Source organism: Chiloscyllium plagiosum, unplaced genomic scaffold, assembly GCF_037043375.1.
Source record: "Chiloscyllium plagiosum isolate Xiang-an unplaced genomic scaffold, Cpla_swu_hap1 HiC_scaffold_22, whole genome shotgun sequence".
Taxonomy (NCBI): domain Eukaryota; kingdom Metazoa; phylum Chordata; class Chondrichthyes; order Orectolobiformes; family Hemiscylliidae; genus Chiloscyllium; species Chiloscyllium plagiosum.
The window spans coordinates 55,571,820-55,595,225 of record NW_028270160.1 but is presented as its reverse complement, the minus strand read 5'-3'; the positions used below and the strand labels follow the sequence as shown (position 1 = coordinate 55,595,225).

Below are 23,406 nucleotides of genomic sequence, written 5' to 3'. Positions count from 1 at the left end.
ATTCAGATACTGAGGAGGGTGCAAAAAAAAAACACAGAAGAACTCTTGACCCATAAATATGCAGGGAAGTTAGTACATTGTAATTCAGGGTAACAAAATGCACACAGTCATACAGCATGGAAACAGATGTTTCGGTCGAACCTGTCCACACCAACCATAATCCCAAACTAAACTAGTCCCACCTGCCTGCGCTCAGCCCATATCCCTCCAAATATTTCTTAGTCACATACTTATCCAAACGTCTTTTAAAACACTAACTGTACCCGCAACCATCATTTCCTTTAGAAGTTTATTCCCGACATGAACCACTCTTTAAAAAAAAAGTTGCCTCTCACTTCCTTTTTTAAAATCTTTCTCCCCTCACCTTAAAAAATGCCCCATACTTGAAATTCCCCCACCCTAGAGAAAAAAACACCTGCTTTTCACCTTATCAATACCCCTCAATTTTATAAATCCTTGAGGTCACCCCTTAACCTCCTATGCCCCAGACAGTAAAGTCCCAGCGTCTCCCTACAACTCAAACCCTTCATTCCCAGCTTCATCCTGGTAAATTTCTTCTGAACACTCTCCAGCTTAATAGGTATCCTTTCTATAACAGGGTGACCAGAATTAGACACAGTACTCAGAACGGGGCTCACTAACATCCTGTACAACCTCAACATGACATCCCAACTCCTTCAGAATTCGCCTACAATCGAATGGAAATAATTTTACTTTGGATCAAGTGACTGAGATCCAAATCTCAGGGCCGAGTCGAAATTAAACACTACTACCTATCATGATAGTGGTAACTGTGAACCACTGAATTTTAAGGGTCAATAGATGTGAAGCTGGAAAAGCACAGGTCAGACAGCATCCGAGGAGCAGGCAAGTTAACGTTTCGGGCTGACTTCCAGCATCTGCAGTCCTTACTGTCTGCCAAGACATTGAATTTTAATTCCCATTATCGGTTTTGTGATACCTAAGACTGTTCACGGACTAAAATGTTTTTTTTACAAACAGAAAAAGCATTGAGCCAAAATGGCTGCACTGAGGCAGGCCTTGTGAGACCCATGAGGAACAAATGAATCCATCTGCAACTAAAAAAAATGCCATTTTTATCTGAAGTCATCGAAACCAAGTAACTGAGTCAATCAGCTCCTGCTTTAATTCACACTTCTACTTTCATTCCAGATATTGAGAGATGACGATCAGGTGCCAGTTAGCTTGGAAAGAATGGAATAATACTAAGGAATACACACTGAACTATGTTACAACAGCTGCTATTGAACAGTAGAGAGAAAAAACACAGAACAGTAACATCAAGGACTGAAAGACCCTTTTCCTGGTTTCACTCAGCATCGCAAAACTATTGCTCAGCGGAAAAGCAGATTGGATAATAACCATTCATTGAGAACTCAAGGATAACTACAAATTTTGCCACTGCTGAGGATACAGGTCAGTAATTAAACACAAGTGCTGTTTGCAGTGTTACTGTTTGTGGGATGTTTGGCATTGCAGTCAAGGTCAGCCTTTCCTCTGACCAAAATGGATAAAATCCACCTGCCAAATTGTGGCCCATTCATCGAACCAATTAATTTCCATTTGTAAATTTCTTAATTCTTCAATGCAACTTAATTATCCATCTATTTTAGTGTCAGCTACAAATTTGGCTTTAATACATTGCATTCCTACATCCAAGAAATTAATATAGGTAGTAAATAGTTGAGGCCCGAGGACCGGACCCTGTTGGCACCCCACTAGCTTACAGGTTACTAAACTGAAAAGGACCCATTTATCCTGACTCTCTGCTTTGTGCCTAACCCAATCTCCTCCACACCTGGCACCTTTCCCTGTGGCCACAGATGCAACACCGGCTCCCACACCTCCCCTCTTATCTCCATCCAAGCCCCCAAAGAATCCTTCCAAGTCGAGCAGGGATTCACCTGCATTTCCTCCAACCTGATTTGTTACATTTGTTGTTCCCGATGTGGTCTCCTCTACATCAGAGAGACCAAGCGTAAACTCAGGGACTGGTTCAGAGAACGTGTGGTTTGTATGGTCCAGACAACCCCATCTTCCGTTCGCCAGCCATTTCAACTCCCCTGATAAGTCCATCCTGTGCCTCCTCCACCACCAAAATAAGGCCACACACAAACTGGAGGAAGAACATCTCATCTTCCATCTCAGAAGCTTACAACCACACGGCCTCAACATAGAATTCATTAGCTTCCAAATCTCCCCAGTCCCCCCAAATCATCTGAAGTCCAGCCCTCCCTCTCCACCCCGCCCCCTTAACCTAACCTGTCCATCTTCGTTCCTGCCTGTCCACTCCAACCTTCCCACTGACCAATTACCATCACCTAACTGCATCCACCTATCTTCATCCCACCTACCCTTCCCCCAGCTCCAACCTCCTCCTCCTATTTATTTTTCAGACCCCTCCCCCATCCCCGATGTTGAAATGTTGAATCCCCTGCTCGATCTGCTGTGTTTTTTCCAGCTCCAAATTTTCTTGACTCTTGACTTTCCAGCATCTGCAATCCTCACCACTTCCAAGTAGCCAGTACTCTACCCAAGCCAATAAATTACCCTATCTTCCATGTGATCTTACCTCATGTACTAACTTTTGATGCTGTACCTTGTCAGATACCTTCTGGAAGCCCAGTCACATTACATCTACAGGGTAGAAAGTGAGGTCTGCAGATGCTGGAGATCAGAGATGGAAATGTGTTGCTGGAAAAGCGCAGCAGGTCAGGCAGCATCTAGGGAACAGGAGAATCGACGTTTCGGGCATTAGCGTTTCCTGAAGAAGGGCTAATGCCCGAAACGTCGATTCTCCTGTTCCCTAGATGCTGTCTGACCTGCTGCGCTTTTACATCTACAGGGTCCCCATCGAGAAAATTAGTCTGAGTCTCATGTAAAGGAGAGCATCTCTGACTGTGCAGCATTCCCTCGGTATTACAATGTTAGCCGAGATTCTGTGCTGGTGTATCCGGAATGGGATCTGAATCCATACGTCTCTGACTCAGAGTGAGGGAGAGCGCGAGAAAAGAATGAAAAAGTGCCCGGTTTGTAGCCAGTGAGTCATAGAGATGTACAGCATGGAAACAGACCCTTTGGTCCAACTTGTCCATGCCGACTGGATATCAGAAATTATTTTAGTCCCATTTGCCAGCACTTGGCCCATATCCATCTGAACCTTTCCTATTCATATACCCATCCAGATGCCTTTTAAATGTGGTAATTGTACCAGCCTCTACCACTTCATTCTATACATGCACCATCCTCAAGAGTCAAAATGTTGCCCCTAAAGTCCCTTTTAAATCTTTCTCCTCTCACCCTAAGCCTTTGCCCTCTAGTTTTGGAATCCCCTACCCTAGGAAAAAGACCGTGACTATTCACTGTATCCATGCCCCTTATGATTTTATAAGGCCACCCCACAGCCTCAACACTCCAGGGACAACAGCCCCAGCCTATTCAGCCTCTCCTGCGAGCTCAAACCCTCCAACCGTGACAACGCCTTTGGTAAATCTCTTCTGGACCCTTTCAAGTTAAACAACATCTTTCCTGAGAGATTGGGCAGAAGTGGTGTTTAGATTCAGTGCCCAATCTGAGCTCAGCTATACGTTTGGGTGAGGTTTGTAAACAGCTAACAGCAGATACAATCATACGCATGATGGCAGTTTTCTTTTTAATTGGACCCTCCCAACAAGTCACCTCAAATCAGATATCCAGTTTAGTATGTAAACCCACGCGGTTGAGATCAGTGCATAAAATGTGTCAATGAAAAAATAGGAGCAGGAGGCAGTCATTTGGTGGATCCTGCTCTCCTATTCAACAAGATCAAACCATTTATGACTATGGCCTGAAGTCCATTTTGCTGGGTGCTTTCTTAGCCCCCCTAATCGTGATTGCCTGTACATTTAAATAGAACTCTGCCGACATCAGTCTCGAATATATTCGATAACCCAGCCTCCAATGTTGCCTGTAGTAGCAAATGTCCAGGTTAGAGAGCCAAATCCATGAGAACTTCCTCATCTCAGTCCAAAGTGGCAGTTCCACGGCTCTTTTGACCCTGCATAAGCCCCAATCCTGTCAGACAAGTCGAGTTAAAATTGGGTTAAAGCCTTTTGGAATTTGAGACTACAGGGAGGTGTTGTTGCAATTATCCAGGGCCGTGGTGAGGCCACACCTAGAATATTGTGAGCAGGTTTGGGGGTCTCCTTTTCTGAGGAAGGATGCTCTTCCTCTCGAGGGAGTGCAGAGAAGGTTTCCCAGGCTGATTCCGGGGATGGCGGGGCTGATGTCGGAGGAGAGATTGACGAGGTTAGGATCGTTTTTGCTGGAGTTCAGACGAATGAGGTGGGATCATAGAGATGCATAAAATCCCAGCAGGAGAATGTTCCTGATGGTGGGTACATACAGGGAGAATGTTCCTGATGGTGGGGGTGTCCAGAACCAGGAGTCACAGTCTGAGGATACAGGGTGGATCATTTAGGACAGAGATGAGGAGACATTTCTTCACCCAATGAGTGGGTGAGCCAGTGGAAATCATTACCACAGGAAGGAGTTGGTGCCAAAACGGTGAATGTATTCAAGAGACGGCTAGATATAGTACTTGGGGCGAATGGGACCAAAGGTTATAGGGAGAAAGCAGGATGAGGTTATTGAGTTGGACCATCAGCCATGATCATGATAAATGGGGGAGCAGGCTTGAAGGGCCGAATGGCCTCCTCCTGCTGCTATCTTCTATATTTCTATAAATTTGCATGTGGCACAGTATCTCTTCAGGCAGCTGTGGCGTTTTATAAGTAATGAACATCATTTTGATTGGGGGCAAATGAGCACTCCGTATCATTTCATAGATTAAACGTACCGGTAAGACAAGCTCAAATCAGATTCTGTTTCACCGTGGACGTACTCCAAATCTAGCAGCTTGTCTGCTACCACCTCTGTGCTTGAAGGTAACCAAAGTCCACGAATAATACTGGGAGTGAAAAAGCAGCAACAGTTTCGCCACCAATTCGAATAAAAAGATTAAACAAATCATTTTGAACCCAGCGTCTATTACAATTTGATTAAAATAAAAACTCGTAATACTTAAGCGCACAGCCACTCTTGCAAAGTGTGCTCATCAAAAGATGCAATTTGTGTTCCAGAAAGGAAACACTTTGATAAAGACACTGTTTGGAAACGCTTGTTGATCAGATCGGTCTTGCTTGGCTTGTAGCTGGTGGACTATCATGAGTTCCATGGTAGAGTTTTTAAAGGAAGGCCATGTAAGCGTATAGAATCCCTTTGAAACATTATCCACCAAGAAGCGAATGTATCAATAGGTAAGGATCTGCACCAACTTTAGGAAACATATCAACGCACACCCAACATTTAAGAAGATTTTTCTCGGATTCTCAACAACCTGACAACTGTACAAATGGAATAATAACAGGCACACACTAAGCCTATATCAATCCAAATGAGTATTCTCAAGAATGAAAATGCATAGACTCCCACCAATTAGCAATTAAAATTTGCTTTGCATCCTTAAAAAAATCCAGTAAAATTTGAACCTATTATCACTTATTAAAAGTAAGGACACTTATCAATGAACAAGCAATAAAATTCACATGGTGAAATTTTCTTCAAATACCAGCATCTAATTATAGTTAAGACTCTGACACAAATATTAAATACTGTCGAGAAGTGAAATTCTAACTTCAGTTGCCCCTTTACCAAAGCTAAACTGAGCACCATGGACATAAATAGACAACTGAAACTGAGGATGCTGGAAACTGGAAAAAACCCCAGAAATATCTGGAAAGGTCTGGCAACATTCATGGAGAGAAATCAGAGTTAATGTTTCGGGTTCAGTAACCCTTCCTTTTGGGAGCATTTTTTTGTCTTCCCGTATATGTTGAAGGAGAGACTGGAATATGTTAAGCATTGCTCACATTCAACAGTCACCTCTCTCAAAGTGGCATAATTGATGAGGAGATCCAACACTAGAACAGCTGCAAGAACTCAGCTTTCTATAAACTAAAACAGCAAGTGTTTGCCAACCGAAATCCCCTGTAGTCAATAAAGTTTGAGACAATACAGATATCATCACCACTGAGACACACGGGTCTGCGTTCAGCAAAACACTGGAGCACAAAAGGAATTTTCACCAGCAACAGGGGCCACCACATACTCCGGATTCAAAGGAGAACAATCAAACGCTAGTGACTTTTTTCAAGATAGTTCCACAATTGTACAGGGGAAAAAAAATTCTTCTTAAAATCAATTTGAACGCATTTGCCAGTGTGTCCAGTTTCTCACAGTCAGTCCTGTCACTGAACTCTCAGACAGCCAATGTTCTGGGAAAGACAAAGAACATGCTTTCAAGAAACTCTGAAGCTTGCTACCGAATGTCCAGAATGAAGATGACCATCCGTCAAACCACCTTGTATCTCAATGCCTAAATGATGAGGCAGATGAATCATGAAGCAAGGAAGAAAATGCATCCTGCATTCCAGATCCCACCACCTTAGAGGACAACTTGCCCCATGTGCCCAAAGCACTCTTGGTCAGGAATCAGTCCTGTGGGGACCCATGACAGTAACAAGTCGCCCTTCGTGGATGTCATCTTTGAGATTTTCTCTTAGTGGAAAGTTATTAGAAATAGTTCTGACTCAGACTCTCTACCCAAATATGCTCAATCGTCATGTTAGCTCTAGAATCAAAGCTTTATTCTACATTATTGTTCCACTGTTTAACACTCAATAACAGCAGATTGCTAAAGGAAGAATATACAGATTGCTACTGTACAGTACGTCAACTCTGAACGTAGATAAACTAATTGAGTTTAGATTTATTCACAGATGAACACCTGCACAAAAATAAAAAAAAACAGCAGAATACCACATAACCTTACACAACATGTGAATTAGTCTGCCTTATTCTTTCACGAAAAAGTCAGAATTCTTTCCTATTCTTTTTAAGAAGTTGTTAATAACTACTAGTTTTAAACTCTGGAGTTCTTAGTCATCATATCCGTTAGCATGTTTGTAACACAAATGCAATCTTTATAATTGTACTGTCGTCTTCTTTGACAAGCAAATTATTTTTCCTTAGAAAATCGGCCAATACAATAGTTTTTACCACTTGACTGGACATTCATGCACTGTACTGAGGTTCTCTAATTTTGGATAAGACGTGAAGACAGCAGTGTAAAACAATTCTGTTTATATGGCTGGGAAAGGTGTAACATGAATAACCCCTAGTACTTGAGCGATCTCAAATTGCGATTAACTTGAGATTAAAAGCTCATCAGAGCTCAGAACTAGAGACACTTGGATTCCATCTGGAGGCTTAATTTAATTCAAGGTAATTAAATGAAATATAACCATGCTCTCAAAACAACAGCACTTATCTAAATATTTGTTGCTGAATTGTTTGCTTCTTTCAGAGCAATTAAAAGCTTTGGTGACTTTTTTTCAGGACACTGACCCAAACAATGTCTCTCACCTTACTTACACGTCACAAACACACTACTTCAACTCACTTTGGAAGGGCATTGGTGGCTGATGGAAGATGGTTGGGGTTCACAACAAAATGTGACACAATAACGCAGTGGAAAAATCTTTTGTTGCAAAAAGTAACTTGAGGATCAGGACCTTCATTTCATTTGGGCCTTCTGTGTAACTGAACCTCAAAGGATCCAGGAATGTCAGATCAGCCCATCGGTTTTACAATCCCAACATTCAGACTTATCCAATGTTGTGATTCCACCACTTCAATGCAGATGAACAATGTCAACCTGAGGAAATGCAAAGTCATGACAGGGCCCTGTGTTGCACAGTGGTCATGTCCCCACTTCACGGCAGCAGTCCCAGGTACAGGTTCCACCTGTTACAGCATAACATCTCTGAACCTATTGGCAAAGTCACTGTATAATTATCTAAAGCCCAGTTTACAATCATTAGCAAAACCTTTCTGAAATTCAAACATTTTAGGAGTGATCTGTAATGCTGAGAGTGGTGACGTTTTCCCTGAAAGGGTCTCCGCTTGCTAACTACTAGCAGTAGCAATCTTCCTCAATGTCAACTAAAAACTACAAGCTGGATTTTGCTGTAAGAACACAAGTTTCCTTCAATTCTAACAAACCTACATATATGCCTGAATTCATTTAATTTTTCCCCTTCATACATCCTTCATTAGTTGAGGGAGTGATGATGTGAGAGCTACCGCTCAAATCCTTTTCAAATGTTCAGAAAGCAAATTTATGAAGTTTCAAATTATTCTACGTCACATGTGGCCAATCAGTCCTTTCCTTCTAACTTGTTGGACAGGGCAAGAAGGTATGTTCCCAAACTGCTCTCAATGCCCGATCATGGAAGTCTGTTCCCCTCCATCTGCACTCCTATTTTGGACTCCACGCCCTTCAAAATGCCAAAAGCCTGACTTCCTAACAGCCGCCAATTTAAAACCTTGACCAAAAGTTGCTCCGAATAATTTTGAACATTATAGGACAAATGATCTCTATTCAGATCAAGTCCTAACTTTGTAGGATAGCACGCATCCTTTTATGCAGACAAGTATTGACTATACCCACCCTCTGGGCTTTGAACATAACACCTTTGCTCGCAGCCTGTTAGGGTACAGTACTTTACAATTTATTGACTTCAGGCATTTCTTGACCACATTGCATCAGCTTTGATCACACTATGCCGTAAAACTTGGCATCATGGAAGGTAAATTCACTGTTTGTCAGGAACTGTTTAATGAATTTAAGGTCTTTCTTCACTTCTAGTAATTCTGAATTGACATGACCAAAAAGACATTCATAAATCTAATATGTTAGTCAAATACTTGACTCGCACCCACTTGTGTTTGTGATTTATTAATATTTTGGGTTCAAATTACAGAAGTTGAACATTTCCTGTTTCAGACACACTGTGTCACTCTTAAGAAACCCAGGGATCCTTAAACTCTCCCTCAGGAGCCTTAGCCACTCAGTCACTGAGCACTTTCAAGAATGAGATCAATTGATTTTTTTTCAGATTCTAAGGGAACAGGAGGATCATGAGTGCAGCAAAGTGGAATGGAGGTGAAACATCCATCATATTACCGAGTGGTGAAGCAGCCTTAAGGGAACAACTCTAATCCAGTTCCTACTTCTTATATGCTTAAGACAGTCTCAATGACTGTTAGTTTGTGATAAGTGGTTAGTTGGTTTCATGCTGAAGGTCTGTGGTTACTGCACAGTGGATGGACACTCTACAAGCCCACTTCACATCAAAGCCTCACAGCCATCAGATAGGAGACTCGAATCCCACTGGCTGGCACCAGGTTCAAATCCAGGTTCCAGATGTGAAAAGGCTAAAGTGTGGCTCACAGTTCCTTTTCTCTACTTAATTAAGAAAGAGAGATGGAAGAAAGCAAAGAGAAAAGGCAGCATAAAGCAAAAAATGGATCAGAAACGATGCTGCAGCACAAACCTCAGCCTAAATCCTCCAATATGATGGGTACTCAATGTCTCAACTTTAGTGATTGACACCCCTTGGTCCCCTGAGGAAGTCTCAATGTACATTGAAGCAGGTGACTTGCACAGGACAGTTCAACTTCTGATTGACAGTTTTACCTTGCCCAGACTGCGACACGATTCCCCACCACAGCGGGGTCAGACGTTCACAAGACAGACTTGGGCCGTTTGTCTTACACGTCCCCTGCCTTTTTACAGATTTACATCGGAGCTTGTCCTGGTCGGTGTAAAAGCTGTTTAGGATCATGGCCTGATGTCAATCAGCTGGAGTGGCAAAGCTTCGAGAACATGGCAATCCCAACATTCTGCTCACTGTCCAACATCTCGCCCATCCAGGCTCACGGTGCACCTACCACGCCCATGTTCACAAACCCCTGATCCCAACAACATTCACTTGCATTCTCCTGACTCCCTCCACCCTCTCCCCAGGTCTGATCAATATTATAGACTCCCTACAGTGTGGAAACAAGCCCTTCGGCCCAACAACACATCAACCCTCCGAAGAGGAACCCGTCCAGACCCGTTCCCCTACCCTATTATGCTATATTTACCCCTGACTAATGCATCTAACCTACACATCCCTGGACACTATGGGCAATTTAGCATCGCCAATCCACCTGACATGCACATCATTGGACTGTGGAAGGAAACCCACACAGATACGGGGAGAATGTGCAAACTCCAAACAGTCGCCAGAGGTTGGAACCGAACCCAGGTCCCTGGCCCTGTGAGGCAGCGGTGCTAACCACTGAGCCACCATGCTCAGAGGAATCAGCGTGGTTGGGAATTACACAAGCTGGGGGTGGAGAAAAGGGTGAATCTTGTTGGGGTGGAGGCGGAGTATTATTTGGAATGATGGGGGGGCAGAGTAGGAGAGGGGTGTAGTAACTGAGGCTCTACACCTTCGAAGGGAAGAATGTCTGTTTCAAAAACAGTGCATGCATGTCAATGAACTCACAGCAAACCTTAGTGGGTGTAGCTACAAGCCAGCCTATTCTAATCACTGCTAGATACAAATTAGATACATACAAGAAGGTGCAAAGGCTCCAGTATCATATGATACATGAGCTGTCTAAATCAGTTAGTCGCAGGAACACCATTGGATGGAAGATCTGGGCCACCAAATTTATTAGGAATCACATCCACAGTAATTTAGGCTTAATTGCAAATGAGAATGACACCTACCTGCTTCTGCTGATCAGACTGCCGGTGCCACTCATCCTGCAGGTTTTTCAGCTTTGCCTAAGAAAAATCGTAACATGCTAAATTACTTATCAGAGCGTGGGGAATAATTTCAAGACAAACAAAACATGACAGAACACAAAAATACGTCCACCTCTGGCTTGCTTCCCCCCTGCAAATGAGGATAGAGTAACAAACTTCACAAATCTCACTCGTTCAATTCACTTACAACAAGGAAATATCTATAAGCTACCTGTCAAATTAAATCCAGCAATTCACAGATTCATCACCAGTCTGAAAATAAGTGTTTTGGTTAAGCTTTTGGAGAGTTATTTGCTATAACTAAGTGAAGAAGGTTACCTCAGATTACAACGGGATCTTGATCAAATGGACCAATGGGCTGAGGAGTGTCAGATGGAGTTTAATTTAGATAAATGCAAGGTGCTGTATTTTGGAAAAGTAAATCAGGGCAGGACTTATACACTTAATGGTAAGGTCCTAGGGAGTGTTGCTGAACAAAGGGACCTTGGTGTGCAGGTTCATAGCTCCTTGAAAGTAGAGTCACAGGTAGATAGGATAGTGAAGGTGGTGTTTGGTCTGCTTTCCTTTATTGGTCAGAGTATTGAGTACAGGAGTTGGGAGGTCATGTTGCGGCTGTACAGGACATTGGTTAGGCCACTGTTGGAATATTGCGTGCAATTCTGGTCTCCTTCCTATTGGAAGGATTTTGTGAAACTTGAAAGGGTTCAGAAAAGATTTACAAGGATGTTGCCAGGGTTGGAGGATTTCAGCTACAGGGAGAGGCTGAACAGGCTGGGGCTGTTTTCCCTGGAGTGTCGGAGGCTGAGGGGTGACCTTATAGAGGTTTACAAAATTATGAGGGGCATGGATAGGATAAATAGACATAGTCTTTTCCCTGGGGTCAGGGAATCCAGAACTAGATGGCACAGGTTTAGAGTGAGAGGGGAAAGATATAAAAGAGACCTAAGGGGCAACTTTTTCACACAGAGGATGGTACATGGAATGAGCTGCCAGAGGAAGTGGTGGAGACTGGTACAATTACAGTATTTAAAAGGCATGTGGAAAGGTATATGAATAGGATTAAAGGGACTAGGAGACAGTAAGGACTGCAGCCACTGGAAGTTGACGTGAGGCTGGAAAGCACAGCAGGTCAGGCAGCATCCGAGAAGCAGGAAAGTCAACGTTTCAGGACAAAATCCTTTGTCAGTACTGGAGAGGGGGAGTAAGCCCAGAAGTATATGGGGCTGGTGGGGTTTAGATGGATATGGGCCAAATGCTGGCAAATGGGACTAAATCAATTTAGGATATGTGTTCATCATGGATGAGCTGGACAGAAGAGTGTGTTTCCATGCTGTACATCTCAGATTAGATTAGATTAGATTAGATTAGATTAGATTACTTACAGTGTGGAAACAGGTCCTTCGGCCCAACAAGTCCACACCAACTCGCCGAAGCGCAACCCACCCAGACCCATGCCCCTAACATTTACCCCTTCACCTAACACTACGGGCAATTTAGCATGGCCAATCTACCTAACCTGCACATTTTTGGATTATGGGAGTAAACCGGAGCACCCGGAGGAAACCCACGCAGTCACGGGGAGAATGTGCAAACTCCACACAGTCAGTCGTCTGTGGCGGGAACTGAACCCGGGTTTCTGGCGCTGTGAGGCAGCAGTGCTAACCACTGTGCCACCATGCCGCCGTCTATGACTCTAACTCAACCTTGCCTGATGGAGTGCACCATCAGTTACTAAATGAATGATGGGGATGCGAAAGGCACTGGCTACTCCAATGTTTGTTAGATATCAGAATAGTGCCAGATGATTGAAGGATTACAAATGTTACACACACCCTCACAACAAAGTGGGACATGGTAACAGGAGGGTGGAATAAATCCAACCAGTACAGGTCAGGCATCCTAATGATGGTGCTGAACAAATTAATCCGAGGTAAAAATAAATTTCACTTGGAAAAGGACATGACAGCCAACATAGATTTAGAAAATAAGTAAGTAATACTTGACTCACTTCATTGAGCTGTTGAAGTAAATTGAGAGGATTGATGGAAGGAGTGCTGTTGACGATGTGCATACAGAGTTTCAGAATATGTTTCACAATGTATACAGAGTGAGCTTGGAGCAAATTTGAAGTCCCTGGGGTTAAAGGGGCAGTGATGACAAGTGGCAAGATTTTTCAGTGATGAAAAAGTAAGGAGTAGCAAAGAAAAGGTGAACCAAGAAAATGTTGCCAGTTACTGGTGTTGGAATCGAAGCTTTTTGTAACATATATTAAGTGGATTTGGGCATGCAGGTAATAATTTCAAAATTGCAGGTCAGAAATCTAGTCAATAGAAAGGAAGATTAGGAAACTTGCTTCTGTATGTGTATTTCTCACAACGTTTGACAAAACCTTCACATTCAATTATTGCTCAATTCAGCTCAATCTCCTCCAACCTTTCAATTGTAACCTAACAATATGGAGTCATCGAGATGTACAGCACCGAAAGAGAACCAACTCGTCCATGCCAACCAGATATCCTAAATAAATCGTGTCGCATTTGCCAGCACTTGACCCATATCCCTCTAAACCCCTCCTATTCATATACCCATCCTTTTAAATGCTGTAATTGTCCCAGCCTCCATCACTTCCTCTGGCAGCTCATTCCATACATGCACCATCCGCTGCATGAAAAAGTTGCCGCTCAGATCTTTTTTAATCTTTCCCCTCTCACCCTAAACCTATGTCTTGCAGTTTTGGATGCCTCACCCCAGGGGAAAGACTTAGCCTATTTGCCCTATCCATGTTCATGATTTTATAAACCTCTATAAGGTCACCCCTCAGCCTCCAAAGCTCCAAGGAAAATAGCCTCAGCTCATTCAGTCTCTCCCTATAGCTCAAATCCTCCAACCCTGGCAACATCCTTTCAAATCTTTTCTGAACCCTCCCACGTTTCACAACATCCTTTCTATAGGAGGGAGACCAGAATTGCATACATTATTCCAAAACGGCCGAACTAATGTTCTGTACAGCCGCAACATGACGTCCCAACTCCTACAAGGTGTGAAACATATAACACCACCTGGGCAGCAGAATAAGTAACAGAAAAAACTTCAGAGATTGCGCTGAATTGATCAGCATAAAAGTTATTATTTTTTACTTGAACTAGACGGGGAAGACATTTAGAAAAGAAAAACAGGTTTTCTCCCTAATGGCAGGGCAATAACAACGAGATGGGAATCAGGTTTCAGAATGCAAGCCCTTCATGAGTTTCACCGACAGTGTGTATTGTCCTTCCATTCCAAGATTCAACCAGTTCCTTTCAAATGCAAGATAACAGCATAAAATCTCTCCAATTTGCAAGATAACAGCATAAAATCTCTCCAATTTGACTTTCAAGGAATGGTGTTTTAAAACATACTATATGAGGAAAAACTCTGAAAGGGTTAATACAACATGTTTTGGGAGCTCTCTTTTACCAGAGGAAGCTTACAACTAGTGGTTAGGCTCAAATTAATGAAGAGAGTTGTTTGGACTGAAGGCGCGACGGTTAGAGGCCCACAGATAACAGGCCTGGGAGAAATGAGCAATAGCTAGTGGCCCAAAAGAAAACTAATTTTATTCAGTGTTGTCCCATTTATTATTACTTAAGATTAGAAAGTTAAGGAGTTCAGCAGTTCACAAGCAATGCTGGTTCCCAACAAATAACTGAGATTTGCTCGTACTCAGTGCCATTTGTCTCCTTACTGAAGATTCAACATTAGGTGTAAAAGTTGTCTTAATTAATCAAGCATCTGCAAAGGTGTTAAGGAATCTTTCTGCATGAAATAAAATCCAGTGTAAAAATGATGGTGCTGTTAACACCCAAACCAGAAAGGTGGTTTAGCAAAATGTGCTGCTCAAAGTTTAACAAGTTAATTGAAGGTGTGAGGAAGCTAGATATTTAGACAGATTAACCTGATAAGAGCCAACATATAAAGCATATAAATCCACAACATGGCACCTAAGAAGAGAGTAGACAGAATTTAGAGTTCAGATACATTCCTGAAATATTCTTTCAGTCCATAGAGCTGAGACCTACTGCCATAGTCAACAGAATAATCACTTTCACATATGTTACCGACTTCAACCTCAAATAAACTGTTTGAAACTAAATTCTAAAGGTATTCCTGCGTTATCACTCCCACCTTAACAAATCCTCAGAAATTAATGGTACCAATTTCACCGTCAGATCTTTTCTCAGACTGCACTGACTATTTTGCACTGTTTTGTTCAAGATCACTGTTGGAAATCAATGCCAAAGTCCACAGCTTGATAGGACAACACGATAGGATAATCAAATCGTTATGCCTTCAGAAATATATACAGCATTGAAAAAGCGATGATAAGCACTGAAACCAGAAAGACATTTTTAACCTATCAAGTGGAGGGCAAGAGGGTTGGGTGTACTTTATTTTTTAATTCATTCATGGAATGAAGGTGTCGCTGGCTAGACAGCGTTTATTGCCCATCCCAGAGGTTAGTTAAGAGTCAACCACATTCATAGAAACATAGTGTCCCGACAGTGTGGAACCATGCCATTAGGACCAACAAGTACACACTGACCCTCCAAAGAGGATTTCACCTAGACTCATTCCACTACCCTATTACTTTACATTTCCCTTGACTATTGCACCTAACCTACACATACCAGAACACTATGGGCAATTTAGCATTGCCAAATCACCCGACCTGCACATCTTTGGATTGTGAGAGGAAACTGGAGCACCAAGAGGAAACCCACACAGACATGGGGAGAACATGCCAACTCCACACAGATAGTCGCCCTAGGCCGGAATTGAACCTGGGTCACTGGTGCTGTGAGGCAGCAGTACTAACCACTGAGCCACCGTAGGTTCAAATAAGGGTAGTTGATTCCTTCCTGACAATCAACAATGGATTCATGGTCACCATTAGAATCTTAATTCCAGATTTTTACTGGCAGTATTTAAAACCAGGCCCCCAGAATATTTCCTTGATCTCTGAATTAACAGATAATACCACTGGGCCATTGCCTCTCATACAAGAATAGTGCCTGAAATAATAATTTGGGGGTCACCAGTATTACAATTATTGTCGTCATTTTTACCTGCGAAGTTGCCCCTTTTGCTTCCTCAAAGTTTTCGGCCATGAAGATATTGAAGGCTGTCCGAGGTCGTTTCGGTTTCCCCAAAATGGTAAGTTTCTTCAGAGAATAAAAAAATCAGAAGGGAGTATCAGTTCTTAAATCATATTGAACAGGTTCATGTAAAAATAACTAAGGTGAAATATAGAATCACAAAATCCCTACAGTGTGGAAACAGGCCCTTCAGTCCAGCAAGTCCATACTGACCCTCCGAACAGTATGCCACACAGACCCATTCCCCTACCCTATTACTCTAAGTTTACTCCAGACTAATGCACCTAACTCACACATCCTTGAATGCTATAGGCAATTTAGCATGGCCAATTCACCTAACCTGCACATCTTTGGATTGTGGGAAGAAACCGGAGCACCCAGAGGAAACTCACAGCAGACACGGGGGAGAATGTGCAAACTCCACACAGGTAGTCATCTGAGGCTGGAATCGAACCCAGGTCCCTGACGCTGTGAGGCAGCAGTGCTAGCCACTGTGCCACCATGCAGCCCCACGCGAGTTTCCTTATTGTACATCAAAACTAGACAAATGTTCTTCGCTGTGTTGGCAAGCACCTACCTGTGAACACACAAGAGCTGCCTTCAGAGTGAACAGCAGAGCTGAGAGACACATCATCACCGTTACACTATATACAGGGGTGTCTGCTTGCTCTCTGTAAGTCGCCAGTATTCCAGTGATTAGATTAGATTCCCTACAATGTGGAAACAGGCCCTTCGGCCCAACAAGTCCACACCGACCCGCCGAAGCGTAACCCACCCAGACCCATTCTCCTACATTTACCCTTTCACCTAACACTACGGGCAATTTAACGTGGCCAATTCACCTAACCTGCACATTTTTGGATTGTGGGAGGAAACCGGAGCACCCGGAGGAAACCCACACAGACACAGGGAGTATGTGCAAACTCCACACAGAGTCGCCTGAGGCGGGAACTGAACCCGGGTTTCTGGCGCTGTGAGGCAGCAGTGCTAACCACTGTGCCACCGTGCCGCCCACAAAAATAAAAACACCAGTTAAAAAGGCCAATAACAGGAATGATCAAAGGGACACAGAAGGGAAAATACAACATCAATAGAAACTACAGGAGGTACAAAAAGAACACAGAGGGAGGGAAAGTTTACATCTGAGAAAAATTCTGATGATTCAAATGAAAGATCTTGCATCTACATTACTGTCTACAATTTAAAAAGGAAGTATTTTCTCTTGTTAAATCAATTACTCTGATCTTCATTATTCACAGGGAAGATATCCTGTCTCTATTTGGCTTCTGTTAAACAAGGCCAAAATTAGCAAATCTAACCCTATTATTGGGTAACAAAGTAGGTATGGATAAAGGCTGGGACTCAGACTTGTCTCCCTATAACCATCAGCTAGGCACTCCAACATTGAAACAACCGACTTTTCCAAAAATGTTTACTTCAAAGCAAGTTTCTTATAAATACTCAATGTATAGTAAAGCATCCAATATATCAGACCTGTAGGTATTTCAAGTAACACTGGTTCTCAAGATTCAACAACTACATTTTTGACAATGAACTTAATATGTTACACATGGGTCAAACTCCACAGCTTTCATACCTAGCAATGCACTCTCAGATTTTATCACGAGCACTTCAGCGGTTTATATCCAATTAAGGTTTTCGCAAAGAACAAATAATTCATTCAACTATCTGGAAAAAATGCCACAGAACCTGACTCCTCCAAATCATTGAAAAATGCCAGGTATCTTTTTAAACAGAACTTGGCACTCATCCTCATAACTGGGCTGACAGTAATGACTTTGGGTGGGAAATCATTAAGACAAGCTCTGGTACATGTATTCAGAATTTCACATTAATAGCACTGAATGAAGGTTCATTTATATGAACAACAGTGGAAGTGACAGGGCATGACAATATTCCACTCAAATTTCAATTGTGCTTTCAACACAAACAGCACAACATTTTATGGAAAAACATGCTACCACACCATATTTTATAGTCCATCACAATACAATGCTGATTTACTATGGCTGAAGACTGCTTTCTCATCTTGTCAGTGTGCTTTGTTGATGTGATACTCCAACGAGCGTGTAAATGGTCTTCCAGCATACATCCTGATTTAATACTCCCTCGGCAACTTATGGCTACTGTGTATATTGCTGATTTAATGTCTGCAGTCGAGTAATTTAATATACTCCCCAGAGTATTTTATGGCCTAGTAGGATGCATTGCAAAGAACATACAGCAGTATATACAGGACCACAAAACCTGTTATAATCCATAAAGGCCTCTTCCCATTCCATCTGCTTCATCTCAACTTTTCTATTCCCTTTTCTCTCGAGTCCTCTTACGACGTCCTTGCCAAAGTATCCAAACTAATTGTCACTTCTACATTCTAAAACATGTTCTGAGAATAATGAAGCTTTCCTTGTCGGAATTATTAGTGACCATCCTGTATTGATGGTTTGTAGTACCCTGGTTTTCTAGATTGATAGCAGGAATGACCGAGTTGCACTGGAAGGAAAGGTCGAGCAGGCTGGACTTCTGTCTACTGGAGTTCAGAATAGAGACAAGGGAGGGACTGAAGCATGCAGGACCCTGAATGCTCTTGATAAGCGAAATGCAGAGACTTTGAAACACTGCTTCAGAAGGCAGTGGAGGCATTAATATTTTAACACAGTAATAGATTCTCATTAAGCAAGACAATCAAAGGTTAACGGGGTTGAATATGGAAATACAAGCAGATTAGCCATAATCTTATTGACTGGGAAGCAGTCATGAGGGGCCAAATGGCCTGCGCCATATGTATTCAATTCCTCCACAGGGGAAACATTCTCTGCATTTACATTGCCCAACAAATTCATGACTTTACACACCTTCACCATGCCGTCTCCTAATTCCCTCTTCTGAAAAAAAACCCAACTTGTTCAATCTTTCCATGCTCCAGTATCACTGCAAAACATTCGTAACTTTTTCACCCCCTCTGTGTCCTTTAATGCAGAGCAGTGACCAGAACTATGCACTGTACTCCAAGTGAGGTATGTGGAGACAAAACTGTTTGCAGCAATTGTGGGCGGCACGGTGGCAAGCACTGCTGCCTCACAGCGCCAGAGACCCGGGTTCAATTCCCGACTCAGGCGACTGACTGTGTGGAGTTTGCATTTTCTCCCCGTGTCTGCGTGGGTTTCCTCCGGGTGCTCCGGTTTCCTCCCACAGTCCAAATATGTGCGGGTCAGGGTGAATTGGCCATGCTAAATTGCCCGTAGTGTTAGGTGAAGGGGTAAATGTAGGGGTATGGGTGAGTTGCGCTTCGGCGGGTCGGTGTGGACTTGTTGGGCCGAAGGGCCTGTTTCCACACTGTAAGTAATCTAAGTAATCTAAGCAATGTGCAGTATACTGCTGATGTAGTAGCCCCCAGAGTATTTTATATGCAAGGCAGGGCAGGTGACTGAGGTGTCAGTGGGGGAGCACTTTGGGGCCAGTGACCATAATTCTACAAGTTTTAAAACAGATGGAAAAGAATAGACCGGATGTAAAGTTGAAGTTCTAAATTGGAAAAAGACTAATTTTGGAGGTATGAAGCAAGGACCTTCAAAAGCTGATTGGGTTCAGATGTTCGCAGGTAAAGGGACAGCTGGAAAATGGGAAGTCTTCAGAAATTAGATCACGAGAGTCCAGTGACGGTATATTCCGGTCAGGGTGAAAGGAAAGACTGATAGGTGTGGGGATTGAGGAATTGAGATTTTGGTTAAGAAAAAGAAGGAAGCATATGTCAGGTATAGACAGGAGAGATTGAGTGAATCCTCAGAAGAGTATAAAGGCAGTAGGAGCATACTTAAGAGGGAAATCAGGAGGGCAAAAAGGGGACATGAAATAACTTTGGTAAATAGGGTTAAGGAGAATCCAATGGGAATTTATCAATACATTAAGGACAAGAGGTTAACGAGAGAGAGAATAGGGCTGCTCAAAGATCAGCAAGGCAACCTTTGTGTGGAGCCGCAGGAGATGGGGGAGATACTAAATGAGTATTTTGCATCAGTGTTTACTGTGGAAAAAGATATGGAAGATATAGAATGTAAGAAAATAGATAGTGACATCTTAAAAAAAAAATCCATATTAGAGAGGAGGAAGTGCTGGATATCTTGAAATGTATAAAAGTGAATAAATCCCGAGGACCTGATCAGGTGTACCCTAGAACTCTGTGGGAAGCTAGAGAAGTGATTGCTGGGCCTCTTGCTGAGATATTTGTACCATGAACAGTCACAGGTGAGGTGCCAGAAGACTGGAGGTTGGCTAACATGGTGCCACTGTTTAAGAAACATGGTTAAAGAAAAGCCAGGGAACTATAGACCAGTGAGCCTGACAGCAGTGATGGGCAAGTTGTTGGAGGGAATCCTGAGGGATAGGATTTACATGTATTTGGGAAGGCAAAGACAGATTAGGGATAGTCAACATGGCTTTGTGCGTGGGAAGTTGAAACTTTATTGCTGGAACAGCACAGCAGGTCAGGCAGCATCCAGGGAACAGGAGATTCGACGTTTCGGGCACAGGCCCTTCTTCAGGAATGGGCCTGTGATTCCTGAAGAAGGGCCTGTGCCCGAAACGTCGAATCTCCTGTTCCCTGGATGCTGCCTGACCTGCTGTGCTGTTCCAGCAATAAAGTTTCAACTTTGATCTCCAGCATCTGCAGACTCACTTTCTCCTTTGTGCGTGGGAAATCATGTCTCACAAAATTGACTGAATTTTTTGACGAAATAACAAAGAGGATTGATGAGGGCAGAACCGTGGATGTGATCTATATGGATTTCAGTGAGGTGTTCAACAAGGTTCCCCATGGGAGACTGGTTAGCAAGGTTAGATCCCATGGAATATTGGGAGAACTAGCCATTTGGATACAGAACTGGCTTGAAAGTAGAAGACAGAGGGTGCTGGTAGAGGGTTGTTTTTCAGACTGGAGGCCTGTGACCAGTGGAATGCCACAAGGATTGGTGCTGGGTCTTCTACTTTTCAACATTTATATAAAGGATTTGGATGTGAACATAGGAGGTATAGCTTGTAAGTTTGCAAATGACACCAAAGTTGGAGGTGTCGTGGACAGCGAAGAAGGTTTCCCCAGAGTACAACAGGATCTTGATCAGGTGGGCCAATGGGCTGAGGAGTGGCAGATGGAGTTTAATTCAGATAAATATGAGGTGCTGCATTTTGGAAAAGCAAATCTTAGCAGGACTTATACACTTAATGGTAAGTTCCTGGGGAGTGTTGCTGAACAAAGAGACCTTGGAGTGCAGGTTCATAGTTCCTTGAAAGTGGAGTTGCAGGTAGATAGGATAGTGAAGAAGGCATTTAGTATGCTTTCCTTTATTGGTCAGAGTATTGAGTACAGGAGTTGGGAGGTCATGTTGCGGCTGTACAGCATGTTGGTTAGGCAACTTTTGGAATATTGCCTGCAATTCTGGTCTCCTTGCATCGGGAGGATGTTGTGAAACTTGAAAGGGTTCAGAAAAGATTTACAAGGATGTCGCCAGGTTGGAGGATTTGAGCTATGGGGAGAGGCTGAATAGGCTGGGGCTGTTTTCGGGAGCGTCGGAGGCTGAGGGGTGACCTTATAGAGATTTATAAAAAACCATGAGGGGCATCGATAGAATAAGTAAACAAAGTCTTTTCCCTGGGGTGGAGGAGTCCAGAACTACAGGGCATAGGTTTAGGTTGAGAGGGGAAAGATGGAAAAGGGATCTAAGGGGCGACATTTTCATGCAGAGGGTTGTGCATGTATGGAATGAACTGCCAGAAGTAGTAGTGGAGGCTGGTACAATTACAACATTTAAAAGGCATTCGGATGGGTATATGAATAGGAAGGGTTTGGAGGGATATGGGCCAGGTGCTGGCAGGTGGGACTAGATTGGGTTGGGATATCTGGTCGGCATGGACGGGTTGGACCAAAGGGTGTGTTTCTGTGCTGTATATCTCTATGACTCTACGGGCCAAGTAAGACACAGTGCTGATGTTGAACCTACTCGTTTTTTCCTCATTGTTCTCCGTTTCGCCAGTTTCTGTCTCCTCTCTTCTTTCAAGTTAGCCAGTTGAGCTGGCGTGAGGTTCGCTTTGAAGGCTGCCAGTTCCACTTTATATTTCAATTTGGCATCACTTGCTGCTAGTTCATACGGCTGCAAAAAAAGAAATCAGTTATGTTCTCAATTACTCCAATATGCTCCCAGGTAAACAAAAGGCAAAAGATCCTTTTTCAAAAACAAAAAATGAGCTGAACAACAGCACTGAGCAAAAAGGATTTGGTTTTAAAGAATACTGACAAATTTCAGGTATATATGGCTTTTAGGCCATTTCAACCTGCAAATCGCTCCAGAGCACTAAATGAAAGGCACTTACTTGTTTCTGATCTGGTGTTAGCTGTCTCCATGCGTGAGCAATCTGCTTAGTCTTTTCTGACAACTTTATATCTGCAAAAGAGTAATATCTATTATACAAGGTCAAATGGAGAATAACTTTGTGGTACTGGCTCGGAACAGCGAGACAATATTAAAACAGAACTTCTGCCCTCCATGCAACCTGAAAGTTAGACCCAGAATTAGTTAGACCCTTGATTGCAGAATTTTTAAATTGAGTTCAAATTCCACCATCTGCCATGGCGGGATTTGAACTCTGGTCACCAGAGCATTTCTGGATGTCCTCCATGAGTTTCTGGATTAATAGTCTCGGGATAAAACCACTAGGCCATTGCCTCCCCATATTGCAATATACTGATAGTCCACACTGGTCTGGTGGACTAAAAACTGCCCAATATACTGGGTCTAATTCTACTAAGCACATCAGAATCACCCAAAGATAAAAGAATCCATGGTAACTCCAAGATACAGACTGGGTACTTTCTTCAAATACCATTATAAGGCTCCAAGTGAAACACCAACATACAGAAATTATGACAATTAACAAAATGAAAGGAAAGGACATGCAGCTCAACATATAGCACCTTTCACAATCTCATAACCAATGAAACACTTTTGAAACTAGGTTGCTGTTGCTACCTGATGAAACATCAAAGTTAATTCACACACAGCAAGATCCCAGCATGATAATTATCAGATCACCTGATTTTCTTTACAAAAGTGTTGTTGATCAAGGCACAAATATTCACCAAGATATGATGTTCAAATCAAAAAGAGAAGATGGAGATATAAAATCAAGACAGGAATCAGAGAAAAAATACTTTGCGCGATAAAACAGTTGCAGGGACACAATCTCAAATGGTGACGCTCACCACATCCTTTCTTACTAAAATGATTTACATTTACAATTTATTTTTTACCTGGGCTTTGCTTAAACAAATTCTGTTGCTGTTCCACCACATAGCGCAGGTAAGCACTGAGGGGCCGTTTTGGAGGGGCTGACGGGGTATTATCCAATGACAATCTTCTTATTGCTGTACACACACCACTGCAACTGCAAAAATAAAAGAAATCCCGTTACAATTCGCCGTCAAACTGCAATACAAAATCAATGAAAAAAATCAAAAACATAAAAAATGCTACA

General features: G+C 42.7%; 1 protein-coding gene across 2 annotated transcripts in view; it reads right to left on the bottom strand.

The window, feature by feature from the left end:
* The window catches only part of tfam (transcription factor A, mitochondrial), a 37,120-nt gene that overhangs the window by 6,703 nt on the left and 7,011 nt on the right, over positions 1–23,406 (bottom strand). For both annotated transcript variants that reach the window (XM_043712356.2, XM_043712357.2), the window contains exons 2-6: positions 23,183–23,316; positions 22,246–22,316; positions 21,876–22,025; positions 15,832–15,927; positions 10,688–10,744 (exon numbers count right to left, since the gene is read on the bottom strand). In XM_043712356.2, coding sequence (XP_043568291.2) covers positions 10,688–10,744; positions 15,832–15,927; positions 21,876–22,025; positions 22,246–22,316; positions 23,183–23,316 — 508 coding nt within the window. The remainder of the gene's footprint in view (positions 1–10,687; positions 10,745–15,831; positions 15,928–21,875; positions 22,026–22,245; positions 22,317–23,182; positions 23,317–23,406) is intronic.